Here is a 26,666-nt window from a genome sequence, read left to right as displayed (position 1 = left end):
TCACCGCTGTGAAGGACTGTTATGAACAGGTTTTTGCGGCATATTACAGAAAAAGACAACACTCTGTTTTGCACTGGTTGTTTACTACTGGAGGAGTTGCTGAACCAGAGGTGCGAACTTTTCTAGACATCTGTACTAAAAGGTCAGGCACACTATTACAGTTGGGTCCTGAATACCATCCAGGAAATTTCATTGTGCCTATTTATATGTCCCTTCTGATTACTCATGGAGCCTTACTGTATTACTCTTTTAACTGCTCTTTTAAACAGATACTTCATTCACCTCCTCATCAGAGAGGGTTTGATTAGTGTCACGAATAAAGTAATCCCCCAGACTGGCTTGTGTGTCACTTGGCTTTCGTTAACATCACATAGGTGAAGAAAAGTTCTCGCACGAGTACAAAAATCAATATGATTGCATACAATGTCCACAGAAACCTCTAGCTCAGCAATGAATACAAGCCTGCAATAACAAATCCTTGGTGGGATATATGAAGATTGAACTTGGCTGTTGTCATTCTTTTTAAATCTTTCATCCTCCTTCAGTGCTCTGAAGTAATGACTTTTCTACTGACATCTGTGAAGATTATATTCAAGAACCAGGGTGAGGTGCAAGGATGACAGATGACTCTTAAGTGAATTCTGAGTCCCATAAAACCCCTAGAGACATTAAAGGGGCTATGCAGAATATAGGTGAGAACAGAATATGACTCCATGTCACTATTTAAAAACAATGTAAAGAAAATAATAAATTCATTATTTTTAAAAGCGTTTCCACTCTTCTTACTCCTTTATCTGATACATGTTTCCCCTTTTGTCTAGAAGCTATTTTTTCCTCAGTTTTCATAATAAATAACAGCTGCTAAGCATCACAGTAAGTACTAAACTAGCCAAAAGCCAGGCTGGTGCTTCTGTGTGATGGTCTTCAAATGCATTGCACACATTTAATCAAAGCTTTTAATTCGCATGCAGTGTGGGTAAGTCTCTTGCCACAATGTCGATAGGGAAGAGGCATGGAGCAAACTGCCACAGGCTGACACGTGAGTCAGTCAAAGGAGCTGCAACAACACATTTGCCTCCTGGTCCTGACCCAGTAATACCTTATTTCTCCTACATACAAGCTACAGACAGTTTTTAAGAATGAAGGTGTAATTCAAGTGTTATTTAGTTCTGCTTATTGCTGGTTTCCCCCTTCTCTACTAGCCTGGTCATCACTGCTGTCCTGAACAACAGTGGCACCCAGTGGAGGAGGTGCAGCATGCACAGTTCGATTCTCAAAGGACACCCAAGCCACTTTAGAAGTTGGACTTTGCATTCAGCCAGCATCCTGCCTGTGCCCTATTCAGGCATTCAAACAAAAGGAGCCTGAATAAGGAATTTAACACTACGTAGCAGAGAAAGCTGCAACACTGCTTTTTGACACTAACAGAAAGTTTTCTAAAATATTATTTCTATGAGTCATCATTTTTGTGCCAATAAGAGCAAGGTTGCAGAAGATCTGTGAGGAACAGAGATCACTGTGTACCCCCAAAGAGCATTATACTTATATTAAGGGACATACAATTATCAATAACAGTATTTTGCACCTCAGGTCTGACCTGTCTGACTACCAGAAGTCATTTGGTCCTTTCAATAGCTCTCTAAGACAGGGAGTAGTAGTATTCATATTTTGCAGCTCATGAAACTGAAGGAGAGAGTAAGGCACAGATCTTTAAGCATACGTGCCATTCCACGTGGAAGTGCTGTTGTGTCAAACCATTGCAAGGAACTTCCATTTCCCATTGCAAATAAAGCAATGAGACTCCTTACATGGGAGAGACATCGACGTTTAGGAAACTGCAAATGCCAAACAGTGTCAGCTTAGACCCTTTCAAGTTTAGGTAGCAACTCTAAGTGTTGACCAAATCTATACACAAGTGTCTAAGTATTTTCAAAGTTCAGAGCCAAATGGTTTCAGTGCTACCTTAAATTACTGCAAGCTCAATAGAGAATAAGTCTCAGCTGAGAGCTAAATTCTGGTTCTTCCTAGCAGAAGCTTATTACAGGAGTGGAAACGGAGGCAATCACAATATGACTAAAATACTCCTTTTTAGCATAAAGCAGATAAAGAGATGTCACATGAATATTTCACTGCCAGGAGCTCACAATGAATCTGTTATCCTACCTTTATTATCTTCAGCATCAAGCAAACACTGGAATAGTGAGAATACAAAGTTACTGTGCTTACCTGACAAAGCCAATCTGTCCTCCTGTATTTTTTTCTGGAGTTGCTTTATTTCAAAATCTTTCTCTGTCATGAGTTTGTATAGTCTGCAATTCTCATCTTGGACCTCTCGAAGCTGATCCTGGAGCTGCTCGTTCTCAACCTCAAGTAACCTGTGAAAAAATAAGCCATACTGGCAAATGTCACTCTAATGTGCTTCAAATAGATGCTTCCAAAAATAAAACAATGAAATTACTGTATGCTGGATGAGCTTAGCCTACCAGGAGTGAGTTTACTGAATTAAGCAGAACATTCTGAACCTTAGATGAGAACACAAGCTAATGATCTGATCTATTCAGTTAACTTATTTCTTCTTCAAAAATCCTGCACTTTCTTGTGTTGCCTGGGGTAAAACATCACAGCATTTTCAGTGCTCTTGAGGTTACTGAATAGTCTCATCTCACTGAGTCTTACTTATCTGGTTCTTCAGGGGAAACCAGGCAGGCTCACCATTCAGCATCCATGACATTCAGGCTTTACTTTCTGTGCTTATGGAAGCCAATAGAAGCCAACAGAGTATTAACTACAAAAGCTGCTACTGAGGTTCTTTCTTTAAAGATGAATGTTTCATAGCAATTCACAAAAGACCGATTTCCTGTGTCCTCCTCTGATTTTCTTGGAACCCCACCAGGATGGACTGGCATCAGTTTGTATTGTTAATGTTGCTTTTTGGAATTCATTTAGAAACAAAGAATATCAAAAAGCCCTCTCAACGGGAGGAAATAGCCCTGCTTCTCCTATTCTTCAGTATGTTTAATAACATTTATGCGTTTCATCTCTTTTAGACACTCAGAGAATTAATAACTTTAATCTCTTTGCTGTCCTTACATGATGGTTCCTCCAAGTGTAAAATCTAGAAGCTAAGGCTTCAGGGGCTCAATTCAATTGTAGGCACTCAGGCAACTATTTGAGATGCCCCAGGATTATCTGAGCCCTCTACGTGAAGCCAGCAGCCACGACGGAGGGTTCGTGGGAAGATTTCTGGGGCCTAGTCAGAGAACCGAAAGCATCTCAGAGAACACTGGCCACCCATGTGTGGACATATGAACCAACCCCAAGAACTACTAACATCCTCCAACTTTAGACATACCTTTTAGCCAGACTCCTCCAGACAGCAGCATTTCAGAACAGAGATGAACCTGCCTCCATTCCCCAGAGAGGAAACCAAATGTGCTAAGAGAAGCTGTACTCACACTGCCTTCGGTAAATATATTTGTGGTAGAGACCCTGCTGGCTCAAGTCAGTGGTTCCCATTCTGCCTGCCTCTGAGTTTCCTCTCCCCTCCCATCTGAGTTTCCTCATCTACCCCCATCTGAGCTTCAGGGTGGGGTCCCAGTCTGTACCAAGACACAGGTGTCTCTCTGTGAGCAGCAAGCCAGAACACACACAAAAGTCAAAGGAGGTCTAGTCGGCACAAGCAGCGCTGCCTACAGACTAGCTGACACTGCAGGATGACGTGAATCGCTCTCTAACTGCCACTAAGTGCTCTGATGAGGGGACTCAATTCAGTTGGCCACATTTGAGCTGCCCATCCATCCCCCAGCTGCTGCTGCTGAAGGGTGCAGGTCTCCTGTGTCCTGTTTATCATTCCCATATGGAAGTTCCTGATACCCTAGGGCATCTCAGAGGTCCCTAGACACCTATGCCAGCCATCTGAATTGGGCCCTATATTCTCATTATCTACAGTGTGACCCTGAATGTCTACATATTGATGACTTAATCTGGAATAGTGTCCCACCCCTTTGGCTTATAGACTGATTGCTCCAGACTACAACAGAAGTAGGTGGCTTGGATGATCACAGAGATTTGGATAAAGCCCAGTTGTTACAGTATATACCTGTGGCTATAGACATATCCACAGCCAGAGAAGTCAGCTATCTCAATAGTCACCTAAATCTTTTCTATGCAAAAGTTTTTGCAAGCCTTTTGCTCCAACTGGACTTTGGAGCTTTTAAATGCATACTCCATATGTACATGTCAGAATAAATGACCCCTTAGAGCACTGCCATAAACAGCACAGTCAATTTATGACATGATTCACAATCCATAATTAAGCAATGCACGTCTGTTTCAAAGCTGCAAATCAAAGGGAGATCAAAGGCAGCTGTTTACAAAGGAGAAGAAAGAAACCAGCAGTCTGAGCAGAGAAACAGCAAAACTAAGTTATTCCCACATGTACTACTCACAGAAGTGAGCAACGAAACTGTGCAGATTTAATTAGAGACACATGGACAAAAGGATTTTTAACAGTTAGGGAATTAACATGAAAAAAAGGTTCTAAGCTCTTAACACACCTGATCAGCAATGTCTTCCGCAGAGCTGGCTTACAAGTCTTGACAAAAAGCACTGACAGTAGGATGGACAGAAATCCCGACTGCACAGAGCTGGAGTCTCCTCTGAGAACCTTCTCCATCCCATCCCATCCTAGACTAACTCTACATGTTACAGAGGAGGTAGTAGGTTCCACCCAATGCCTCAGCTATGGAAAGTCAGCCAAAAAAAACAGGCTGCAGAAAGGTAACCCTTTTCACTCTAGTTCAAGGAAACAGAGCCAGGGGAAGCTTGTGAGCAAGGCCTATGACTGAAATTCAGGTAAGTGTCTTTCCGAATTCTGTTACAGCTTCTCCATGTGACGGGGACAATCACTTAATCGTAAATACACCTAATGGAACAGGAAGAATAAAGTTACAGAAAGAACAAAACAGAAAGACAGAAATGTCAGCTAAACACTCGCCTAAACAAAATTTGGGAGTAGGAACAGGAGGAAGGAAAAGCGAACTCCCAAGGCTCAGAGGAAGCAAGACTTCTGAAAGGAGAATGTTTTCCAAGCACTGCTATAAACAACACTGACGTGCTGAAATCACTGTCACTGCAGACCATATGGAGTCCTGTTATTCCGGAACAAGTTTCTAACGTGTTGTCATGGGAATACTGCAAAGTACATCCTGGTGAATCCCTTCCAGAAGCAAACCCTGCCTGGATTTGATACACTCATAACCATTCTTTTGCTGAATGCCGGTGTACATAAGCAAAGGACAATCCAGATAAATCTGCTACACCTGCCATGTCAAATGGGGACTTTTAACAGTCAGTGTCGCTGAAAACAGAGGTAAGTAATAGCTCTTGAATTACTCAGACCTAAACTACTGAACTGTAAATGGCAGAGAACTGCTGAGACTCTCCTGTACTCTGCACCTCAGAGCATGCACACTGCACCAGGATCTGCTATGGGAGCGCCTACGCCCCTCTCCTCCACCAGACAAATCGACACCTGAACAGTGGGAATCAGTCTCCCTCTCCATTTAAAAAAAAAAGAAAAAAAAAAAAATCAGATCTCCATAGTAATCATCTATATACTATCAGAACAAAATGTTGAAGGGAAGAGGACAGCTGGTAGAGGTCAGATCAGAAGCATAACTTGGCAAATCAGACAGCCGTGGTGAGGGACCTATGTGTGAAGAAGACAACGTATGATGCAACAGTGAGATCATTCGCTTCTAGAAGGTCAGCTCCCTGGGTTCCCTGCATCTTTACAGAAGCTCCACTGCAGCTTATGCATTTGGGCGTTTAAGGAAGCAATCTTCAGAAACAAACTGAGCAGGGAGTTGCCCAGAGTAACACAGAGGGAAGATCAGCATTCAGAGCCTAATAAACTTTGGTTAGTGGCCTGATAAACTTTGGTAGAGGTGCCCTTCCCCACTCTGGATTCTGGGAGGGGAAACTGTCTCAAAGGTATATACCTAACTGTGGTTTTCCACCCGTGATCTGCTGGTTTTGGCAAAGCTGCCAGTTTCTCCTTCCTGCCCCTGTATCACAGTACATCACCCCATCATGGTGCCAATAAAACACTCAGTGGGGCTAAAGCTGTAAATTAGGTCAATGAAATGACTTGAGATAAAAGTACCCTTCCCCCAGAAAGTAAATCCAGTTTCCAACAAACAGCTGTATCAGCACAGTTGCAAGTGCGAGCAGAAGCAGGAATTTCTTCAGCTGGCTTCACCACTAATAGGGAGCAAATCCCTGAATAGCCAATGCTGTAGTAACAGCAGAAATCTTTGCGATGTGTCCAACTTTAGACCTGTTCTAGTTTGTAAAAAAAATATTAATTGGGTCAGAAAAAGAAACTGACTATATCCTAAGAGGAAGATGAATGATCTGAGCTGGGGTTTCAAATTTCTGCTCCAGTAAATTAAATTATGCACTTAGCTCCAAAAACAAGATCAAGGGAGATCCACACCAGAATGTTGAATGTGCTGGTAATCCAGATACTATCCCAATAGGTGAGGTAAGACCCAAACCCCTGTCCCCAGTAAGATTTAAAACCCTACCTTGTATAACCCTGACAAGTGTCTTAACCAGGAGGCAACTCTGTCTGTGGACCTTCCTATATAGCTGGCTGTCTTTTGATCTACTAAATCAGGTTATATTGCAAAGATAGCCAGGGGAACACTTTTCTGCACTGCAGGCCTTTGGCTTGCACCCATTAGCTGCTTTGCCCTTACCTGTCTTTGGAAATCATTCATGTAGGGAACCCGTTTACAAGGCTAGGCAGGAATTAACCAACAGTTCCGAGGATGTTAGTGAGCCTGAATGAATGGATTTCATCAGATAGTACCTAGCTGCCCCTAGCATGTCACCCTTAACCACTCTCTCCTTCCGCTCTTCATTTGTGAAACACTAATAAAGAGCACATTGCAATGCTCTGAGGATAAACATGTTAGGGACAGCGAGAGTCTTCTCAGGACAATGAAAGCCCAATATGTGAAGACAGAAAGACAGCTCTGTCAACTTAGTATGAGTTTCACAAGATCATATGCAAAATATACTTCTGTGACTTCCTGAAGGAACGGTGCTGCTACACCTTTACCTTTTGCTGTGATCTTCATTTACAGGTTGTCCTGTTTCAAACAGGTTTAGATCACCCGGGATTCGGAAAGTCTCCTTTGTGTTGCCATTATCACCATTCTGACTGTTCTGCTTTTCCTTCTTCCTCTCCATTAGATTTTGCAGCCGCCTTTGCTGTTGTTCTTGATAAGCCTTAAACTGGCTTTTAGAATGTTCATTCACTTTTATGTCTGACTCCATTGTTTACTAAAAGCATAACAAGAAGAAAATAAAAAGCGACAGAGAGCAGAGATCAACATAGCTTTGAAAAACATCCTCTTCTAGCAGCTGCTTCGCGGTTTTTCCTCACTGACCTCTGCACAGTCTCCCTGCCACCTCCTCCTCTCAGCCACTGTGCTCTTCAGCCCCGCTGTCTTGCTTCAAGTGCCTTTGTCCATAAATGGCTTTCAAGCAGTCTTCAAAAAAGTTTTCGTGTCTTTTTCACTCTAGCATTCAAAAAGCAATGTTTTAAAATGTTTTTCAACAGATCTGTTTAAATAAACATTTTTCTTACAGAAGAGCAAGTTGGGGTCAAATCCAAGTGAAGTGGCAACCACGTCATACTGACTAAAGGAACACAGAATGTTTGTGACCCAGGTCCATCCAGCCTTCCTTCCCATGTTTCAAAGAAAGGTGCAGATCCCCCTGTTTCTGGGCTAATGTGGGACTGACAGAGGAAGGAAGATCTCTGTTTGTCCTAATGCTCCTTTTGGGCACTAGACAGCGAGAGTGTGGCTTACGTCTTTCCCCCAAATTTCTAAGCATTAAGTGATAACATTAAAGTGATAATATTGCTACCCATTTAAGTATCTAGAGCTTTACTTAGTATGACTAAAGATGATCAGTTTTCTGATGTATTCCAGCCCCCTCTCCTTCTGTTTGACATTTACTGTCAGCAGAAAATCTAGTGCACCTTTGGTCTAGTAAACACAATCAGTAAAAACTTTCAAAGGCACACCCTCCGCTGAGGAATTAACGCAGGCCCTTTCTCACACTGAGGCAGCAATCATCCTGATAAAGTGCCAAACTGCACGCTATGTCCCTGTGTGCCTGTATGATGTACTGTGTGGGCAGAGACGCACTGCAAGCAGCTTTACCTCCACCTGCCTCCGGACACGGGCGTGGACAAGGAGCATGAAGGATTGACGAGTGCAAAGAGCGGAGTCCGGTGCCTCCGCACAGCCCACAAGGCTCGTGGGTACGAGTGGGGGCAACCTTTAGTCCTCCAGCCTACCTGGATACCGAGGCCAAACTTGGCGCAGAGGGATCTGCCACAGAGCTGCTGTGTGGGGAGAGGGGGTTCCCCCTCTTCCCCGCCCAACGCCCGCCTCGTCCTGCGGCCTGACAGCGCCGCGCTGCCTCCCCCACCCCCGGGCCGGCGGCCCGCGCCTCCCTCACCCCCCTGCCTACCGAAACCGCCTTCCCCGGCCCCAAAGGCAGCGGGAGGGTCCCGCCAGCCGCCCTCTCCCGCCGGCTGCCCGCCGCGGCAGGGCCGGGCCCTGCTGCTCCGGCTCCCGCTGCCCGCCCAGCCGGCGCCCCACGCGGTTACCATAGCAACGGCGCGCCGGCCGGCCCCGGCGCCAAGGGCAGGGGAAGGGCAGCACCGCGCATGCGCCGAGCGCGGGACGTCGCCGCCGGAGGGACGGAGCTCGCGCCCTTCCCCTCAGCCCGGCCGCCATGACAGTTCACCTCAGCTGCCCTCTCCGCGGTAGCGCAGCCCGGCTGCAGGGCCTCCCTTTCCCGCAGAAAGGCCGGCCCCTCGGGGTTACAGCCGGGACGGGAACGGAGATGTTCCTTAGCTCGCTCCACGCCGGGGAAGAGGAGGGCAGTTACAGGAAAAGGTCTCTGCCCGGTGGAGAGGTGCCTCCTCACACCCTCCCCAGCTCCACCCCGGTGAGGGAGGCTTGTGAGAGCAAGCAGTCCAGGACAGCCGGATTGTACTGACTGGGAATGCCCTTTCCAGTAGCATTGCACCCTCTCAGGTGATCTATATTCACGTATATATAAGCTCACCTCATACCTCCGCAGGAGGCTGCATGCACAGGGTGGGCCCCCCCCCCCCCAAATCCATAACCAAACACCTGTTATCTCCAGTGCTCACATATTTATTCATATTTCATCTCCCACTGTTCTGTACAATGTCACAGACAGAGGTGCAGTATGTACCTTGCAGTATTTATTACAAAGAGACATCATACGGTCACCGTGGAATGTAAGCTAACTGGAGAAAATGAGGTTTTTACAAATGGGCTTTATCAACACATTTATTTTTGTGACTGCTGTTGGAGATACAAGGGGTTCGAGTGTCAAATAACAGTGGCAATTTACAGGGATGGGTTTTAACATCTCATTGAGGATAATGGGAGCTTTTCAGATTTAAATGCTTTAAAATTTCTATAGGGAATGATACGCAGAAATCAGAGCTAGATCATAGACTTTTACTAAAAGCATTAGAACACCAAATCAAAGTTTAGTTTTCACAATATGTATTTTAAATGTTACATTTAAATGTTATTCAGAAGAACACTGTAAATAAAGTTACAAAATATAGTAATCCAAGAGTCTGAAAATCTATAGTAAAAATAGGGAGCCTGTGTCTTCATTAACAATGAATAAATATAACATTTAAATAGCTGCAACATACCAAATATGTATCTCATGCCTTAAATAAAAAAAAAATAGATGTTTATATCTCTCTCAATATTTTAGAAGTCATTTAGTGCTACTGGAAGCTTCTAAATTACAAAGCTGGAGGCTGACAAATATACAGGATAGAAAATGACAGCAAAGCACTCACGACACTATCTTACAGACGTGGCCTCCACGTTCTGCCCGAGGCCTAAGAGAAGCTAGTTCAGACTTTGTGGTTTTGGGCAAGGGCAGCAAAAAGAAGTCACCAATTTTAAAAAAGAGTTGACAGTCGAGGGGAAGATAAAGGGATTGTACTCTACTGTATCCCCTAAAAACTGGGATATGGTAGTGTCAATCAGAAAGAACCAGACCCTGATACCCACTCCCCCAGTGCGCAATCATTTAGGCTGCCAGCTTCAAGACAGTGTACCATACAGAAAATAGATATAGGGCAATTGTCTAACACCATGTATTATTTTTCTCCTCAAGAACCCCTCGATAGGAGGTTTATAGCTGCAGTACACAGGCCACCACCAGGACAGAGATTTCAGTCAGCTTTCCATTACTCCTTGGGCTTCACCACGTACTCCCGAAACATTGAATACAGCACACCTACAAGACAGAAATACAAGCACAATTAGAAAGCTGGGTTAAATAGGAAATAATGGGTTTCAAAATCTGAATAATAAGTGATATTCTGAGCAACAGAAGTAACGTTTCCCTTCCTCTTCCGCTGTCTGCATTTTTTTTTTTAATAGCAGTGATGAACACTACAAAATTACAGAATCACTAAGGTTGGAAAAGACCTGTAAGATCATCAAGTCCAACCATCAAATTCTTCATATACAGAGAAACTAGATAGGAAAATATACTGTATATGAAAATGCAGATCCCCAGCCAATTCTAGTTTGCTTTGCAGCCAAAGTCAAGCTTTTCTGTTGTACCTTCCGGGAGGTGCAGTATAGACAAACAGTGTTTCATGGGATATACATTTACACACAGACACAGCTGCAATACTTAGAGGAGACCTGGGATGTACAAATCATTCAGTATGTTCAGGAACACCATTCCAGTCCTGAATATATATATATATATAAACTATATAATACCACAGCCTTCACAATGCATTAAATTCAGAAGCAGCAACATGTTTCAGAAAAAGCAACATATTAATGTCAGATAGGTTTTTTTCTTTGCCTCTACTTTTGACACCTGCAGAACCTCACATATTTCCCACATCTAAAAGTAGTCAAAACTTCTACTCTCAAAATTAGTGCAATTTAATATTAAATACGTTTACTTAAACATGACGTTACTCTAGGAAGGCTGAGCAAACACCAGTAATAAGTGTAAACATCCTGAAATATAACGGCCTGGACGCTTCCAGTCGAGGATATTTCACACACACTGTATTACCCCCTAGGAGAAGAGCTGCGACAGGTTCTCCATGGTGCACCAGTGCCGAGGACAGCCTCCCGTTCGATACGTACCACACGTTATCGCTCCCACGACAAAGCCCTGGGCTGCCACACGCATGTGAATCAGGTGAAGCGACATTTTCATGTCGCCTCTGTGCTTCAGTCTGTACAGCCCGTAGCCAACCACCACGGCGAAGCCAGCCATCCCTACAAGGCAAGGAAAGCATCCCCGTGAATTGAGAGCCAAGTCGTCAAGATGTGCGAAGTGACCCATCTAAACAAGGTATCTTGGGAATAATCATGTTTTGATCTGATCACTCTGTTTTTGTGTAGATGGCAAGTCCTGGCCTGTCTACTGTTTTCACTGAGTCCTATCTCATTCAATGCGCAAGTCAGTGCGGAGAACAGTGAGAGATTTCCACTAGCATTAAAATCAACAGCAGCAACTCAAGGGTCTAGACCACAAGTCTTATGAGAAGCAGCTGATGGAACTGGGGTCGTTTAGTTTGGAGAAGAGGAGGCTGAGGGGAGACCTTATCGCTCTCTACAACTACCTGAAAGGAGGCTGCAGAGAGGTGGGTGTTGGTCTCTTATCCTAAGTGATAGGACAAGAGGAAATGGCCTCAAGTTGTGCCAGGGGAGGTTTAAGCTGGATATTAGGACAAATTTCTTTACTGAGAGAGTGGCGAAGCATTAGAACAGGCTGCCCAGGGAGGTGGTGGAGTCGCCGTCCCTGTAGATATTTAAAGACATTTAGATGTGACACTTAGGGACATGATTTAGTGATAGACTTCGCAGTGTTAGGTTAACGGTTGGACTCGATCTTACAGGTCTTTTCCAACCTAAACAATTCTATGATTCTAAGGTGTCTGAGTTTCTTGGATATTTTTCAGGAAGCACACATGCTGCTTGCACCCTCTTTCCTGTAAGGAAGCTCACACCCAGGAACGTGGCTCAGCTGCAGCTGGGACACTCAGCGTGTGGATGCAGCCTGACATACCCACCAGCCTGCTGAGGTTGCAATTTTGGGTGTTGTCACGTTTGGCCAACTTTCACTGTGACAGGACAAGTCACATGTTAACTTGTCCCGCACTGTGAGGAGAGAGGTTCAGCAAGGTCTCGGTCACGGGGCTGGCATTCACTTTTAGTCTTTCAACAGACCAAACACAGCCCCAGCTGGGCCAACCCCAACCTGTGTACACTGATGCTCTCACAGAATACAGAGCAGCAATGAACAACATTTCCCAATTCCATCCACTTTATTCCATATTTAGGATGATTATTTACACCGTTCAAAGGAGGCTGCCAAGTTTTAAGCGCTGCATATATTCTACTGCCGAGAGCCCACGCAGCTTGTCTCCCTGAACAGGAGTATTACCGCTCGTGAAGCTGTAAACCCTTACTTCACTGGTGCGTGATCCACGTGGTAGCTTCATTAATTACTAATTAAGAGGTTTAGGGCCTCCAAACTAGCTCTGACACAGGCTGAAGTTAAGTTCTGCCAATCTGCTTGGGAGAACCCAAATTTGTGGAGTCCATAGCACACCCTAGCAAGCTGGAGAGCAAAGTCCTGTGACCACAGAAACCGGTGACGGATATCTGTTGGCAAACGCTTGGAGCAGTTCACCCCAAGTGACCCGACTGCTCTCCACTTAAGGCAGCTGGAAATGAAAACACATCTCATGTCAGAGGCAGTTGCTGATCAGAGGAAAGTTCTCAGGACAAACACGACTGATCCCCTCTCCCCCCTCAGAGGCTTTTCCGGGGTCTCGGCAGAGAGGCTGAGAACTTTTAACAACCTCCTCAAGATGGCATACCACAAAACCTACTAAGAAAATGCATTTTAAACTAAGGGATGGCAGCAGAGAAGGGTGAAATGTTTCCAGGCGGGCTGTATTTTAGAGATACTTCTGGTTTGTATTTCGTTAGCTTGAAAGTCACTTCGTAGTCATCACATAATTCCCTGTAAATGTACTCCAGAACAGCTACAAAACATCTTACCACCTAACAGGATCACCTAAACATGGGTGTTAAGCTCACCTAAACAGTTGTTCAGGGTTTGTTGGCTTGGGGTTTTTTTTGGTAATTGTAGGTCCTGAGTTTTCTATTTAAGATAACTGGCCTCATTAATTTCCCTGTTTCTTGCAGAACAAATACCGTTCCGGGCAGCTCCCACAAAGCCTACATGAGGAAGTAATTTCAAAGTAATTTGCTGTTCACAGGAAAACGGTGACCAGGGACGGTGTTTGCCGTATTGATTGCCCACGAAGAGAAAGATCTATGTAACCGAATTTCTTCATCTTTAAACTTACCGATGGGTACAAATGGCGTCTCTTTAAATTTTCTTAACAGCTTTGATGTCTGGCTGGTGTCAGTCTCATACTCGGAGAAAACGGATTCCTGACCGGATGACATGGTGGCTGCGAAGACAAAGAGTCTCTCTTCAGGTATTGGACACACCAAGTTAAGAGAACTTTCAGAAAAAGAAAATCCCTTGCGTATTCCACTAGTCACAAATGTCCAAGCAGTCAGTCACAAGCACAGGAGCTAGACTCAAGCTGATGAGCCACATACAGATGATTTAATTCAAGTGAAGTCTTGGGAAGCAAGGTCATTGCATACTAGAACAGGTAAGGACAGGCAAAGAAAAAAAGGAAAAAAAAAAGAAAAAAGTAGCAAAGCAACAAATTCCTGCCATCCCTTTTCACACCATTACAGATCCCAGCGGCCCCCCGCATGCTCACAGGCAGTGAGAAGCCACTGAACACTTTGGTCGCTGCCTGCGTTTCCTTTTAGGACTTCCATCCTCCACCACGCTGCTTTGCTGTCACAGGCTATTCCTTAATAGCAGCTCTGACCTCAGAAAAGTTCATTCCTCCCCTTTCACTCCCTGCCAAGAACAGCAACCGCAGCACTCTGGGTGGAAAGCGCAAGCTGCTGCGGAAGGTCAGCCCTACCTGGCAGCTCGTCAGTCACTACTACGGCCTATCCCACCTCGTTCACCACTTCAACAGAGTTAGAAACTCCCGCTGGAGAGCACAGAGTGTAAAATGGCAGCTGCCGAGGAGCCGGAGGGAATCTCGAAGCCCTCATTGGGCACAGACTGATGTGGGGACACATCAGGAGGCTGAGCAGAGGTTCCACCGCAGCACAGGTGATTTCTCACCTGCCCCCAAGGGGAAAAAAACCCCACAACAACCCAGCAGTGGCTCTACACACTGAGCCATCATCACCCGACCAGTGAGACCATCCGCCAAAACCTGCCAGCTCATCGTGCTGTCCCCGTCACGTATTACACCAAGACCCGGTCCTTCTTCAGCGCCCGGCATGAGCACCGTTCTCCAGCGAGTGCCTATCCCTGCTAGCACAATGAGCTCAGCAACGTCGCAAAGGTCTCTGCTAGAAAAATTTCTACCCGTATTGTTCCAGGTTTGCCATCAACACGCTCAGCAGCAAAATACAGCTCGGCCTCAGGTGAAAGTACTCCAAGCTCTTGAAATAAGCCAATAGGAATTTAATTTAAGCGCGGGTTACTAAACACATGCAAAAGACACATTTCAAACGTGGCTGTATTCCCTGGTTCCGCAGCATTTTGTGCGCATCCGTTTCAGCAGGCTGGCCGTTTTTTAAACTAAACGTACAAACCGTTTCCTCTGCAGACCAAAGGATTTGGTCTCTCTGTGCTTGCTACAGTTACCCTTATTCGCTAAATATAAGTTATATTTCAGCCTGACTCATTCGGAGAAGGAAACATGAGAGCACTCCGTCACGCAGGAAAGGTGGAGACAGCCAGGGGTGAGATTTACACAAGAAAAGGATATCGAGAAGCAAATCGATTTGTCCACTGTAAGAGGTTTCCACGACCTTCAGCTCACAGAGTGAGCCGTGGGGCAGAGGAAGCCAGGTGAAACACACGCCCCGGCTGCCCTGACCTTGCCGACACCCACAGCAGGGAGGCACGGGGCACCTGCGCGGCCGCCCACGGGGGACAGCTCTGACACGGGTGGAGGAAGACGGGCGGGCAAGTGGCGGGTCCCAGCGCCCCTCTCGGCAAGGGGGCGGCCCTGGGCACCACCAGGCTGCCTTCCCCCCGCCCACAGCCACACCGGGCCGGGCCCTGCCCTACCCCAGCCCCAGGTCCCCGCACCCCACACCGGGCTTCTGCCCTACTCCAGGCCCAGGCGCCTCCACCCACACAGGGCCTCTGCCCCTACATCTGCGCAGGATGCCACCCCCCACAGCTTCCCCGCGCCCCAGCCGGCCCCCCACCTCCGCGGGGCCCCACTTCCCCCCCCCCCGCCCCGGGTCCCCCACCTCAGCCCCGCAGCCCGACCTTCCCCCGGAGGCCCCGGCCCTCACCACCACGCTGCGGCGGCCGCTCCCGCTCCCGGCTCCCGATACCGGCCGGCGTCTGCCGCGCTTGGCCCCGCCCCCCGCCTCTTATTGGCCGGGCTCGCCCCGCCCCCTCCGCCCTGGGCGGCCGCCGGCCGCGCCTCCGGCCCGGCTGAGAACCACAGCTCCCGGCGTGCCGCGCGGCAAGCCCGCCCGCCGCCAGCCAATCCAGAGCCCGGCCGCTGCGGGGAGGCGGGGCAGGCCGTGACGTCGCCGCGGAGGCCTCTCCGCATTGCGGCGGGAGCGGAGTCACGGGGGGCAGGCGGCGGCGGCTGGCCTGTCCGCCGCTAGGGGGCGGCATGGGGCGGGCCCGCTGCCCGCGCCCTCTGCCGGCGCCGGGGCCCTGCGCCGCGGGGCGCGGCCCTGCCCGGAGCGGAGGGCGTTTCCCCGCGCCCCGGGCGCGGCTGGGCGGCGGTAGCTGGGGTTTGCAACGGTGGGGAGGGGGGGCTGAGCTGGGCGACTTGCTTCACCCCCAAACGGGGGGGTGAGGCCGCCGTTCGCAGGATGGGAAAGCAGGCTGCAGCTTTTCCTGCAACTCGGCGGCTTTTCGCTTCAAAAGCTTCTCAGGTCGGCGTAAACCCACACTTTGGCTTCGAGTGGAAGCTCTTTAGCGAAGGGCAGAGTCAGAGCCCGGCTTTCCCTCATCTGATTTTCTTCTTCCTGTCAGTGAATTGACTTATTGACTGTTTTTTCCTGAAATTCAGCTTTCAAGCCCCCGCTGTGCGCCAGGCAGTGGGTTTAGAAGTCCAAAGACAACCTAGAAGTTGCTCCTGACTTTAACTGAACTCTGGAGCAGAAGGAAAAATCCCCTGGGATCCTGAAGATGCCTGAAACCCTCCGCTAAACCCGGGGGCCACTCATCAGAGCAAAACAGCAAAGAAAAGTCCTTTTCTCCAAAAACCCTGCCCGGTTTGCGGCACACCGGTGCGGTGTTCGTGCCTCCCCATCTCCGAGCATGGGGGGAAGCAGAGCTGCTGGTCCTCCGCTGCTGACATGCGGCATTTTCGGCAGCATAAAAGAAAGTGGCTCAGCTAACCATTTGTTAGTACCGCTGTACCTCTTTGAATGTGCTTCCCATTACGGGTAATCTGGTTACTTTAATTGCCAAAGCCATTAGGGCTCTGCAGAGTCTGAAACAAAAAAAAACCCCACCTATGCAATTACCAGCTCCCGAATTGAGTTAAAATCTTGTAATAAATGACGGTGAAGTCTACTTTCTCCAGTGACTCTCAGAGGCACATTTAATTCCCCGCAGCTCTGCATGATGTGTGCTTCAGGGGAGAAACTCAATTAAAACCAAAAACTTACTTCATTTTAATTGCTGGGCTAATGAAACTGCTGTCACCTGTAGCGTCCCCGTGTGCGGGTCTGGCACCTCAGCTTTGTGAGCAGCTTCTTGCTCTCTCCTAATGCATATTTTACCCGTATATATTTATTATAGGATGTCTTTTAATTGCAAGCACGTGCGTACACCAGCTGACAGTGGCGAACATGGAAATGGGTAAAAATAACATATTTCTCTTGGTGAATCCACCTGCCACGGGGCAGGTTGGGTGCGGAGCTGTCGCCATCACTGATTCCTCCAGTGTTGTCACCCACTGATCAACACCAGGAAAAGCAAAACAAAACCAGGGAGGTCACACTGAGCTCACATTTCCTGCCCATGCTCTTACACAAGTAAAAGAGGTTCCTAAAAGCCTGATTCAAACCTCCGGCAGGATGGGAACTGCCCGCAGTAGAGAAGAAGCTCCTGTAAGTGAATTTTCTGCTTCTTGCTTGTAGTCAAAGCTGCACAAGAAACCTGGAGAGATTCTCTTTTCTTCTTGAAAGTTAGCCAGCTTGTAAGCGCTGGTGCTCCGGCAGGCTTGGGATTAATTTCTGAGCTCAGCCCACGTTGCATTGGTCAGTTCTCTGCTATGAGCTACGGGAGGGGGATGTGAATGTCAGTGCCAGCGTGACAGGACACGGCAGAGGGAGAAAAGGTGTCTCAGTGGGCTGGAAGAGACCCAGAAATGGAAATTTTGGGGATGGCTTGTCCTGATGTGGGTGCAGAGGGTGTGTGTGGGGGGGAAAGTGTTTAGGAGTCTCGCTGGGTGTTGCTGTAATCAGAAGGGTGGGCAGCTTTGGGTTCCTCTCGAAGGCATACAGTCAGAACTGTATATGGCTAAAGATGAATTTCCTCCAAAATATGAAACAGAAAAAAGAAAAAAAGCTCATTCCCAGAAAAGTCTTTTTCTGGCATTCTCCCGCAGCAGATCTCTGCTCTCCATGGCTGCTCTAGCTAAAGTGCCCTGTGGCACTCACCAAAGAAGTGCAAGACAGCAAAAAACCATTTCAATCCAGCCCACACCAAATTTTCTTTTCTTTTCAGCTGCCTGGAATTGCCTGGAATGAGTATTTAAGCAATTTTAAACGTGGGACCGCAACAGGTATGTCCACAGCTTCAACCCTTATGGGCTGCACACCCACAGGCATCCTCAGCACCCCACTCCAAGCCTTGGGTGCTTTGCTTAACCCACTTGGGGTGGAGGGGCTCCCCTCTCCCTGGGTGTTCGTGGGGAGGGAGCCGTCCCTAGAAGCTGCAGAGCCACCGTGGGGTATGTACTCCTTGGGATGCAGAGCACAACCGGGGACCAACAGGTTCATTTTCTCATTACTCGGTGGCTGCAGGTCTCTTGGGCAATGGGAAAAAATAGGTCCTCGAGGAGAGCAAGGCGGGAGTGACTGCAGGCAGGGACTGCACAGCCATGCATGTTTTGGGATTGTTGGAAAATGAGCCCCGGGGGAATGGTGGGCAGCATTGGCCATGGCTGAAAACTGGTGTATTTTAGGGGTGGAGGGGTATTTGCACTGGTTTTCCTCTGTGACAGCCCTGGTTTGTTGTCAGAGATGGGAGATTAGTCTTGATTTTTAAAACCCACATTAACCTTCATGGTACTGACGGGAGGTGGCTCAGGCAGATCCCGTCTCCCACCATGGGCGATGGGCTCTTCAGCGACAGCCGTTACCCAATTTGGGTGGCTTTTGGAAGATGAAACCCTTGTAGTGTTCTCGTGTGGGTTTGTTTTTTCTGAAAATCACACTCCAGAAATAAGAAGCTCTCCAAATCAGTCGCCATTTCCTGAAATCTGGGCTGCAGCTGTCTAAACACTGACATCAGCCTGCGTCCTGGGGAGCGGCTGACCACACGGCCCTCGCCCTCCTCGGTCATCAGGTTTTCAACCCATGCCTCGTCTCACGCAGGACTGACTCCAGCAACATCCTTCCAGCTAAATCTAACCTCTACCTCTAACCTTGATTCAGGAGTTGATTCTGGTGCCTACATGTCCTTACCTTGGATGAGGCTTTGAGCAACCTGATCTAGTGGAAGGTATCCCTGCCCATGGCAGGGGGGTTGGAACTAGATGATCTTTAAGGTCCTTTCCAACCATAACCATTCTATGATTCCATATTTTCCACTTATATCTTTTACAAGAATCCATGCCTTGGTGTCCTAGAGTTGGCACGGAGAGGGGTCAGTGTCCTACCAGGAGCACAGAGATGTTCAGCATTTCACCTCTGGGAGCAGCCCCACCAATGTAAAGGTGCCAGTGGCAGGTTCTACGTCACTGAGAATTGAGATACCTCTTTCTCAGTAGCGACCCGGGTGAATCTAAAGCAGCTCACAGTGGGGTGTGGTGGTGGATTTCCCATAATTTTGAGCAGAAACTTCCTCAAAAGCTTGCAGTGGTGTCAGGAGGAAGTGCTGAGTTATATCAGAGGAGACTGTGCTCGTTTACTTTCAAGTTTTAATGTGTCAGAGTAAGGAAACCAGAATTATTTTTTTATATGTATGTGTTGACAGCTGTCCGCATACCATAGGCAAAGGCCAAGGAGTGCAGGACACAAAATACTTATCAGAAGTGACAGAAATTTGAACCTATGACCTAGAGGAAAACCCTTTGTGATGTGATGTTTGTCTTTCTTGAGTGGATTGGAACAACATTTTGATCCCCTTTGCTTGTCTTTTGCTCCTAGGCAGCCACTTCTCAAACGCAACTTCAAAGGTGGCAACAACCGCTGCCACCTTGTTGGATGCTGCCAATTCGAGCGACTATCCTTATGAGTACTTGGACGAGGAGGATTACATGCAGTATGGCCTCTGCACAAAAGAAGAGGTATTCTCCTTTAGCAGCGTATTCTTGCCATCTTTTTACACTGTGGTCTTCCTGGTCGGGTTGGCTGGAAATGTCCTCCTGTTTATTGTCCTCATTATGTACATCAAGAAGAAGAAGAAGATGACCGAGGTGTATCTGCTGAATCTGGTGGTTTCAGACTTCTTCTTGCTACTAACCCTTCCCTTTTGGGCTCTGTACATTTCTCAGTGGGTGACCTGGGACATACTGTGCCCGGTCTTAAATGCCATGTACACTGTGAATTTCTACAGTGGTATCTTTTTTGTGAGCTGCATGAGTCTGGACATGTATCTGCAGATAGTTCACGCTTGCTCTCCTCGCAGCTTCATGACATGGAGGAAGTCCATCCTCGTCGTCTTGGTGGTATGGGTCCTTTCCATACTCCTCTCCATTCCTGATGGCCTTTTCACCAGCACAAGACAAATCCACAACAAAACCATCATGTGCACCCATTATTATGGCCAGAAACACTTATTTTGGAAAGTTGTCTTTCGGGTCATTCAAAACACCCTGGGTTTCCTTTTTCCCTTCCTCTTCATGATGTTCTGCTATTCCCGCATAGCGTGTGTCCTCACCATGTCTCAGATGCCTGGCTCAAGGAGAGCACTCTGCTTAGTCTTTACTCTGGTGGGTGTCTTCTTTGTCCTGTGGTCCCCTTACAACATTGTCCTCATCCTTCACTCCCTGCAAGATGTCGGTGTGATCAGGAGCTGTGAAAGCAGTAGGCAATTGGACTATGCCATGCAGATCACGGAGAGTTTGTCCTTTGTCCACTGCTGTCTCAACCCCTTGCTCTATGCTTTTGTGAAGAAACGATTCAGGTTATATTTACGGAAGATTCCTTGGGCCATTTTCAGGAGAAGCGCTTTCTTTGACATCCAACCCTCAGAGACAAGCCAGTCTTACAGCAGATATGCAGTTCAGATAGAAATGTTGAGTATCACAAATGCATGATAAATATTTACGTTGTTTACATTATGCGTATGCCCTCTATGCTATATTTTACTGGTCCTGGCCATGCGATGGTGTTGGTGTGAGCCCACAGCACTGCATAACCAGATATCTCATCCTAGCGCCAGCATTGAGATGAAGATTTTCCCCGTTGGGACTGGAAAAGTACATGTGGGAGTTGTTTCTGTTGTAACTGGAATTATTTTAAAAGGATTGCCCTGGGTGGAAGAAGCCCAGCTCCAGTCTAGAGTATGTCAGGCATTAGTGGATGAAGGATTGGCTTATCTAGATGTTGTGCCCCTAAAAATGCAAACTGAAACTTGTGCAGAACTTCTCTCCTGTAGATCCCAAAGGGGCTGGTGGAGGAGAGCGATCCCATTGTCCCTCCAGCTCGTGGTGTGGGCTGGGGAATGGATTTGACACGCTCATCTATCAGGCTAGACATGGGTGACCAGAAGCTCAGCCTTGGGGGTGGCTTTGCTTCTCCTGGCTCTTGCCGTCTGCTGGGTAGATGTGTTCAACTGGGCTTGTCCCTTGGTCTACCGGGAGAGACAACAGGAGGAATTAGGTCATTTTAAACTGGGTTGTCTGACCAATGATGGGTTTCTCCGTTACAATGAGCTGTGCTACACTCGGGTCTGCTGAGCGGGAAACTGTGTCTTTCTGAGGGACAGGTTCTTGATTCGTAGAATCATAGAATCATAGAATTATTTAGGTTGGAAAAGATCCTTAAGATCCTTGAGTCCAACTGTTAACCTAACACTGCCAAGTCCACCATTCGAGATCAGTTCGATCACAGCAGCAACGGAGTTCAAACCAGTAACAGCCAGTGAGAAAGAGGAAAAAAAATGGGCTCAGCAGAACAGTGGTGGAGGTATTTGCCTTCCCAAAGATCCATTTTGACAAGGTAAAAAAGATCTGCAGATACTGTCTTTAACATAAATATTGGCTTGTGTTCTCACTACAGAGTGAGAGCATGGCCTTGAAGAGAAGAGTCATGGATAGCTGTTAGCCAATCCTTATTACCCAGTGTAGTTTTAAAGTTCAAGGTTATTAGTTTGCTGACCTTTATTTAAAGGTACTATTCACCCCAAATACTCTCGAGCCTTACCCGGGCTAGAACTATACAAATAAAATTAATAATTTAAGAGAAAACACTCATCACCTTAATTTTATTGCTAGACAAGACTACTGGTAGGACTGAGAAGGGTTTTGAGTTGATCTAGAAAGGTGAATTTGTTTTCACTGCCATTATTTTGCTTGCCAACATTGCTACAGTGTGTTTCCAAAATGATAAGGCTGGGAGCTTTCCTTAAAAAAACCTAAATGCCAGAATAAATATTTATCTGATGCTGTGATGAGTCCTTCACTCCACGGGTCAGGTCACTGGGAGGGAATGTGGAAGGGAAGAGCAGCTGGGAAGCAAAAACTAAGATGAAGATTGTGATCCCATACAGAGGAGGGCTCGTGGGACTGTGCAAAACTTATGATGGAATGCTCAGGGGAAGGGCAAAGGTGGGGGAAATGGGCGGGGGGGGGATGTAAAAGGGGCTAGTTGTGTGTAAGCAGCATGCCCTGCGCCTGCTCACAGCAGTCTGTCCTATCGCCTTATTAAATCCTTTTTCTTAACTCTCTTTCCATGTAATCACAGAATGAATGAATCCCAGAATGACAGGGGTTGGAAGGGACCTCTGGAGATCATCCAGTCCAACCCCCCCGCCAGAGCAGGTTCACCTACAGCAGACTGCACAGGAATGTGTCCAGGCGAGTTTTGAGTATCTCCAGAGAAGGAGACTCCACAACCTCTCTGGGCAGCTTGTTCCAGTGCTCTGCCACCCTCAAAGTAAAGAAGTTCCTTCTCATGTTTAGATGGAACTTCCTATGAGCAAGTCTGTGCCCGTTACCTCTTGTCCTATCACTGGGCACCACTGAAAAAAGACTGGCCCCATCCTCCTGGCACCCACCCCTTCAGTATTTATAAGCATGGATAAGGTCCCCCCTCAGTCTTCTCCAGACTAAAAAGCCCCAAGTCCCTCAGCCTTTCCTCATAAGAAAGATGTTCCAGTCCTCTACTCATCTTCATAGCCCTTTGCTGTACCCTCTCCAGCAGCTCCCTGTCCTTGAACCGGGGAGCCCAGAACTGGACACAGTACTCCAGATGTGGCCTCACCAGGGCAGAGTAGAGGGGGAGAATAACCTCCCTCGACCTGCTGGCCACACTCTTTTTCATGCACCCCAGGGTGCCATTGGCCTTCTTGGCCAATGTCACTCTCTATGTCACTAATGTCACTCTCTATCCTACGTGAGGGTGCTGCGAGGTCCAAGCACCAGCAGCTGGGGCAGGGGCTGTGGTGACCAGCTGTGTAGATCAGGGTGGCAGCACCCAGAGGCATAGTGCCGGCTGGGGCACGGGGTCCCTGGCATTGTCCCCGAATGCCATCCAGAGAATGGGGAGCAGGAGAGTTCGAGAAGCAGAAGGGAAAAAAATGGGGAAAAATGCCAGCTCCAGGGGTGGGAGCAGGAGGGCAGAGGGCTGGGGGTTCTCCGCTGGCTGCAGGGGACACAACTCGCCACGCCGAGCATCGGGTATGCATGTGCACAGAAGAAAGTGCTGTCGTCCTTCTGGGCGCCGCTGCTCTCCAGCCAGGAGGTGGACTTGGCAACATGCAGATGGTGGACTTGGTCACGCGCAGATGATGGACTCATCTGATGCAAAGCAAATGCCACTGATTCAAGCCCTCATCACCTGTGAGAAAAGCACACCTGCTTTGCTTTGCCTTTCTACAGGTTAGCAGTGCTTGCACCACTCATTGGCAAAGCCCTTATGGGGCTCTGTGCATCAGAGAACACCAAAATTTTGGAGACCTTCCCTTCTCTTGGCTTTTGAGACCAAATTAGCTCAGCTGTAACCCCCTTCCCTTGGTCCTGAGCTCACTTCCAGTAGCATTTCCAACATCCACTCTTCCTCTCTTTTTTCAGCCTGCAGTGCGTGTTCATAGCCTGGTGTTAAAGGCAGAAATCACTGAGTGAAATGCTCTCAACTCTCTTTTTCAAAAACTGGGCTCCATTCAGCCTAGAAAAGGGAATTTGCTTAAGCTGCTGCAGAGCACATGCTGAAACTCCAGCAGCATGGAGCCCGCTAACTCCAACTTGATTATAACATACCTTCCACCTTAAAAATCTCTGTTCATCAAGGGAGAAGTACACGCTGGAGCGCTCCACAGGGGAAAGGCAAACACTTGTTGCCAATGGGGACAGAGGTTGTCAGCTGTGCATCTGCATATCAGCTGCTGGGTGGGAATAAAAAGCACTCTTCGGCCCCAGCCTAGCTCTAGTTCAAGCTCCCGGACGGGCGCAGAGCTCTCATGGCGCTCTGGGTGATTGTCCTCTGTACCTTGATAGCATCGCTGCTCGGTGGGCTCTACCTCCTGGGCGCATTTCGGAGACGGAGACCGGATGAGCCGCCTCTGGACAAAGGTACCATTCCCTGGCTGGGTTACGCGCTGGATTTCAGAAAGGACAGTTCAGAGTTTCTAAAACGTATGCAGAGAAAACACGGGGATATTTTCACGGTGCTGATCGGAGGCTATTACTTCACCTTCGTGATGGACCCCTTCTGCTTTGGAGCCATTGTGAAGGAATCACGATCTAAACTAGACTTTAAGACTTTTGCATCTAAACTGGTCCTGCGGGTTTTTGGCTACAAGTCCATCAAAGCCAACCATAGCATAATTCATGCGTTGAGCACGAAGCACCTGATGGGAGACGGACTCACTGTCATGACACAAGCCACCATGGAGAACTTTCAGAAGCTGATGCTTTTCAATCTGAGCTCAGGAGAGGAGAAGCGAGTGTGGCAAGAGGATGGCCTCTTCCACTACTGCTACAACATCGTCTTCAGAGCCGGGTACCTGGCTCTGTATGGCACTGAGCCACACCAAGGGGCAGATAACAAGGAAAAAGCTAATGAGCAAGATCGCATCCACTCCAACCAGCTGTTCCACGAGTTTCGGAAGTACGACCGCCTCTTCCCTCGCCTGGCCTATGGTGTATTGCCTCCCAAGGACAAAATAGAAGCTGAACAGCTGAAGAGGCTCTTCTGGAGCATGCTGTCCGTGAAGAAGAGCTGGCAGAAGGACAACATCAGTGGGTGGATAAGTGATCAAGACCAGCTTCTGGCAGAAAACGGTGTCCCCGAGTACATGCGGGATCGTTTCATGTTTATGCTCCTCTGGGCATCACAAGGCAATACGGGCCCGACTGCCTTCTGGCTCCTCTTGTATCTAATGAAACATCCAGAAGCTATGAAGGCTGTGAAGGATGAGGTGGATAAAGTCTTAAGGGAGAACAGCCAGGAAGCGAAGCCAGGGAGCCCACCAATTAACATCACTAGGGACATGTTAAACCAGACTCCTCTTCTGGACAGTGCTCTGGAGGAGACCCTGAGGCTGGTTGCAGCCCCAATACTGGTCAGAGCTGTCCTCCAGGACATGAGCCTTAAGACGAGCAGTGGGACAGAGTACACTCTCCGCAAAGGAGACAGGGTGGCTTTGTTCCCGCACATCTCTGTGCAGATGAATCCAGAAATCCACCCTGAGCCTCATGAATTTAAGTACGACCGCTTCGTGAACCCAGACGGCACCAAGAAAGATTTCTGCAAAAATGGGAAGAGGCTGAAATACTTCAACATGCCTTGGGGGGCAGGAGTATCCATCTGTCCTGGGCGGTTCTTCGCTGCCGCTGAAATTAAACTGTTTGTGTTCTTGATGCTGAGTCACTATGACCTGGAGCTGGTCAACAGAGAAGAGGAGATTCCAGCAATAGACATCAGCCGCTGGGGATTTGGGACAATGCAGCCTGTTCATGACATTCGGTTCAGATACCGGCTACACTTTTAATTTGGGAAGTCCTTGTTGCATTGTTTGTTCTGGTGCTATCTGTGAAATAAATTGCGTGATCCCATGGTTATCAGATCTGTGTGGTGTCAACACTGAAATGATCTTGTTTGCTTAACAGTTACCATGGCTTTTCTCTTTACCTTCTTCACATGTATCGCTGCTCTGCCTCTCCGGTTATTGTGGTGTTGGGTTATGTGATAAAAGCTCATCCACACCCACAAAGGAGCACAGAGAGACAAATAGTACCCTGCCAGGCTACTCCCAGCCCCCTCTTGGGGGCCATCAGCCCATCAAAAGCCCATCTGCACAAGCCCAGAGAAACACAGGGGCACATTGCCAGGTGGAACCCAAATTAAGGACTTCCAAGGAACAAGTATTTTGCCCAGGTCCCTCCCAGGACTGTCCCAGCAGAGCCATCAGCCCCACAGTCCTGGCGTGAGACCCATCGAGACATGCCATTGGGAGCAGCTCTCCGGATCACCATCTGGACTAAGGGGGTTTGCTGTCAAGGGAGGGGGGACATCCTATGGCATGCAGGGGAAGAGCATTTTGGGATTGCACAGGACTTATGGTGGGATGTTTAGGGGAGGAACTGAAGGTGGGAAAAAAGAGGAATTTAGGAGGAAAATAGAGGGGCAAGGAGGTAAAAAGGGCTGGGTGTGTGTAAATAGGCAGCTGGTCCCTACACTTGTCTGGTCACACCCTATACCTGATCAGCACAGTCTGTCCTATTGTTTTATTAAACTCCTTTCCTTAAATTCGAGACCATGAGTCGGAGGGCCCACGTACCCGTGGTGCTGGCAGCTGGCACAAGTGTGTGAGCGGGTGTGCAAGCGAAGATCAAGCCAGATGAGCTGGAAAATAGGTGAAGTGGCCAGGGAGCCTGGGGTGAGCCCGGCCGCACTCCAGCATTGGGACTGCATTATTTCCTTATCAGCTGCTTAACAACACATTTATTTTCCACATGAAGCGTCATTAGCAGGACAGCATCAGCTTGTAGTAAATCCCTGCAAAGTCAGAGAACAACAAATATCCTCTCCACAGACATAAGGGTT

General features: G+C 47.9%; 4 protein-coding genes across 4 annotated transcripts in view; 2 read left to right on the top strand and 2 right to left on the bottom strand.

Moving 5' to 3' along the window:
* The window catches only part of CCDC13 (coiled-coil domain containing 13), a 30,417-nt gene extending 23,069 nt beyond the window's left edge, over positions 1 to 7,348 (bottom strand). The window contains exons 1-2 of the mRNA XM_059818878.1: positions 7,130 to 7,348; positions 2,227 to 2,375 (exon numbers count right to left, since the gene is read on the bottom strand). Coding sequence (XP_059674861.1) covers positions 2,227 to 2,375; positions 7,130 to 7,347 — 367 coding nt within the window. The 5' untranslated portion in view covers position 7,348. The remainder of the gene's footprint in view (positions 1 to 2,226; positions 2,376 to 7,129) is intronic.
* A 2,044-nt stretch (positions 7,349 to 9,392) lies between these two features.
* On the bottom strand, positions 9,393 to 15,599 carry HIGD1A (HIG1 hypoxia inducible domain family member 1A). Its single transcript, XM_059818694.1, has 4 exons — positions 15,555 to 15,599; positions 13,508 to 13,615; positions 11,268 to 11,402; positions 9,393 to 10,389 (listed from the first exon to the last, which is right to left on the bottom strand). Exons 2-4 carry the CDS (start codon positions 13,608 to 13,610, stop codon positions 10,340 to 10,342), a joined length of 288 nt encoding a protein of 95 aa, XP_059674677.1. The 5' UTR covers positions 13,611 to 13,615; positions 15,555 to 15,599; the 3' UTR covers positions 9,393 to 10,339.
* Positions 15,600 to 17,078: 1,479 nt separating this feature from the next.
* Positions 17,079 to 20,762, top strand: ACKR2 (atypical chemokine receptor 2). The gene is made up of 4 exons (XM_059818770.1): positions 17,079 to 17,088; positions 17,200 to 17,339; positions 17,959 to 18,016; positions 19,605 to 20,762. The coding sequence occupies exons 1-4, from the start codon at positions 17,079 to 17,081 to the stop codon at positions 20,714 to 20,716; spliced, it is 1,320 nt and encodes a 439-aa protein (XP_059674753.1). The 3' UTR covers positions 20,717 to 20,762.
* A 3,301-nt stretch (positions 20,763 to 24,063) lies between these two features.
* Positions 24,064 to 25,611, top strand: LOC104259738 (5-beta-cholestane-3-alpha,7-alpha-diol 12-alpha-hydroxylase). The gene has a single exon (XM_009815236.2). The coding sequence runs from the start codon at positions 24,079 to 24,081 to the stop codon at positions 25,609 to 25,611; it is 1,533 nt and encodes a 510-aa protein (XP_009813538.1). The 5' UTR covers positions 24,064 to 24,078.
* The last annotated feature ends 1,055 nt before the right edge of the window (positions 25,612 to 26,666 follow it).

The sequence above is a fragment of the Gavia stellata genome, chromosome 6 (assembly GCF_030936135.1).
Source record: "Gavia stellata isolate bGavSte3 chromosome 6, bGavSte3.hap2, whole genome shotgun sequence".
In the NCBI taxonomy this organism is placed as follows: Eukaryota; Metazoa; Chordata; class Aves; order Gaviiformes; family Gaviidae; genus Gavia; species Gavia stellata.
The sequence above is the reverse complement of the archived record's forward strand: the minus strand, read 5'-3'. Positions and strand labels throughout refer to the sequence as shown.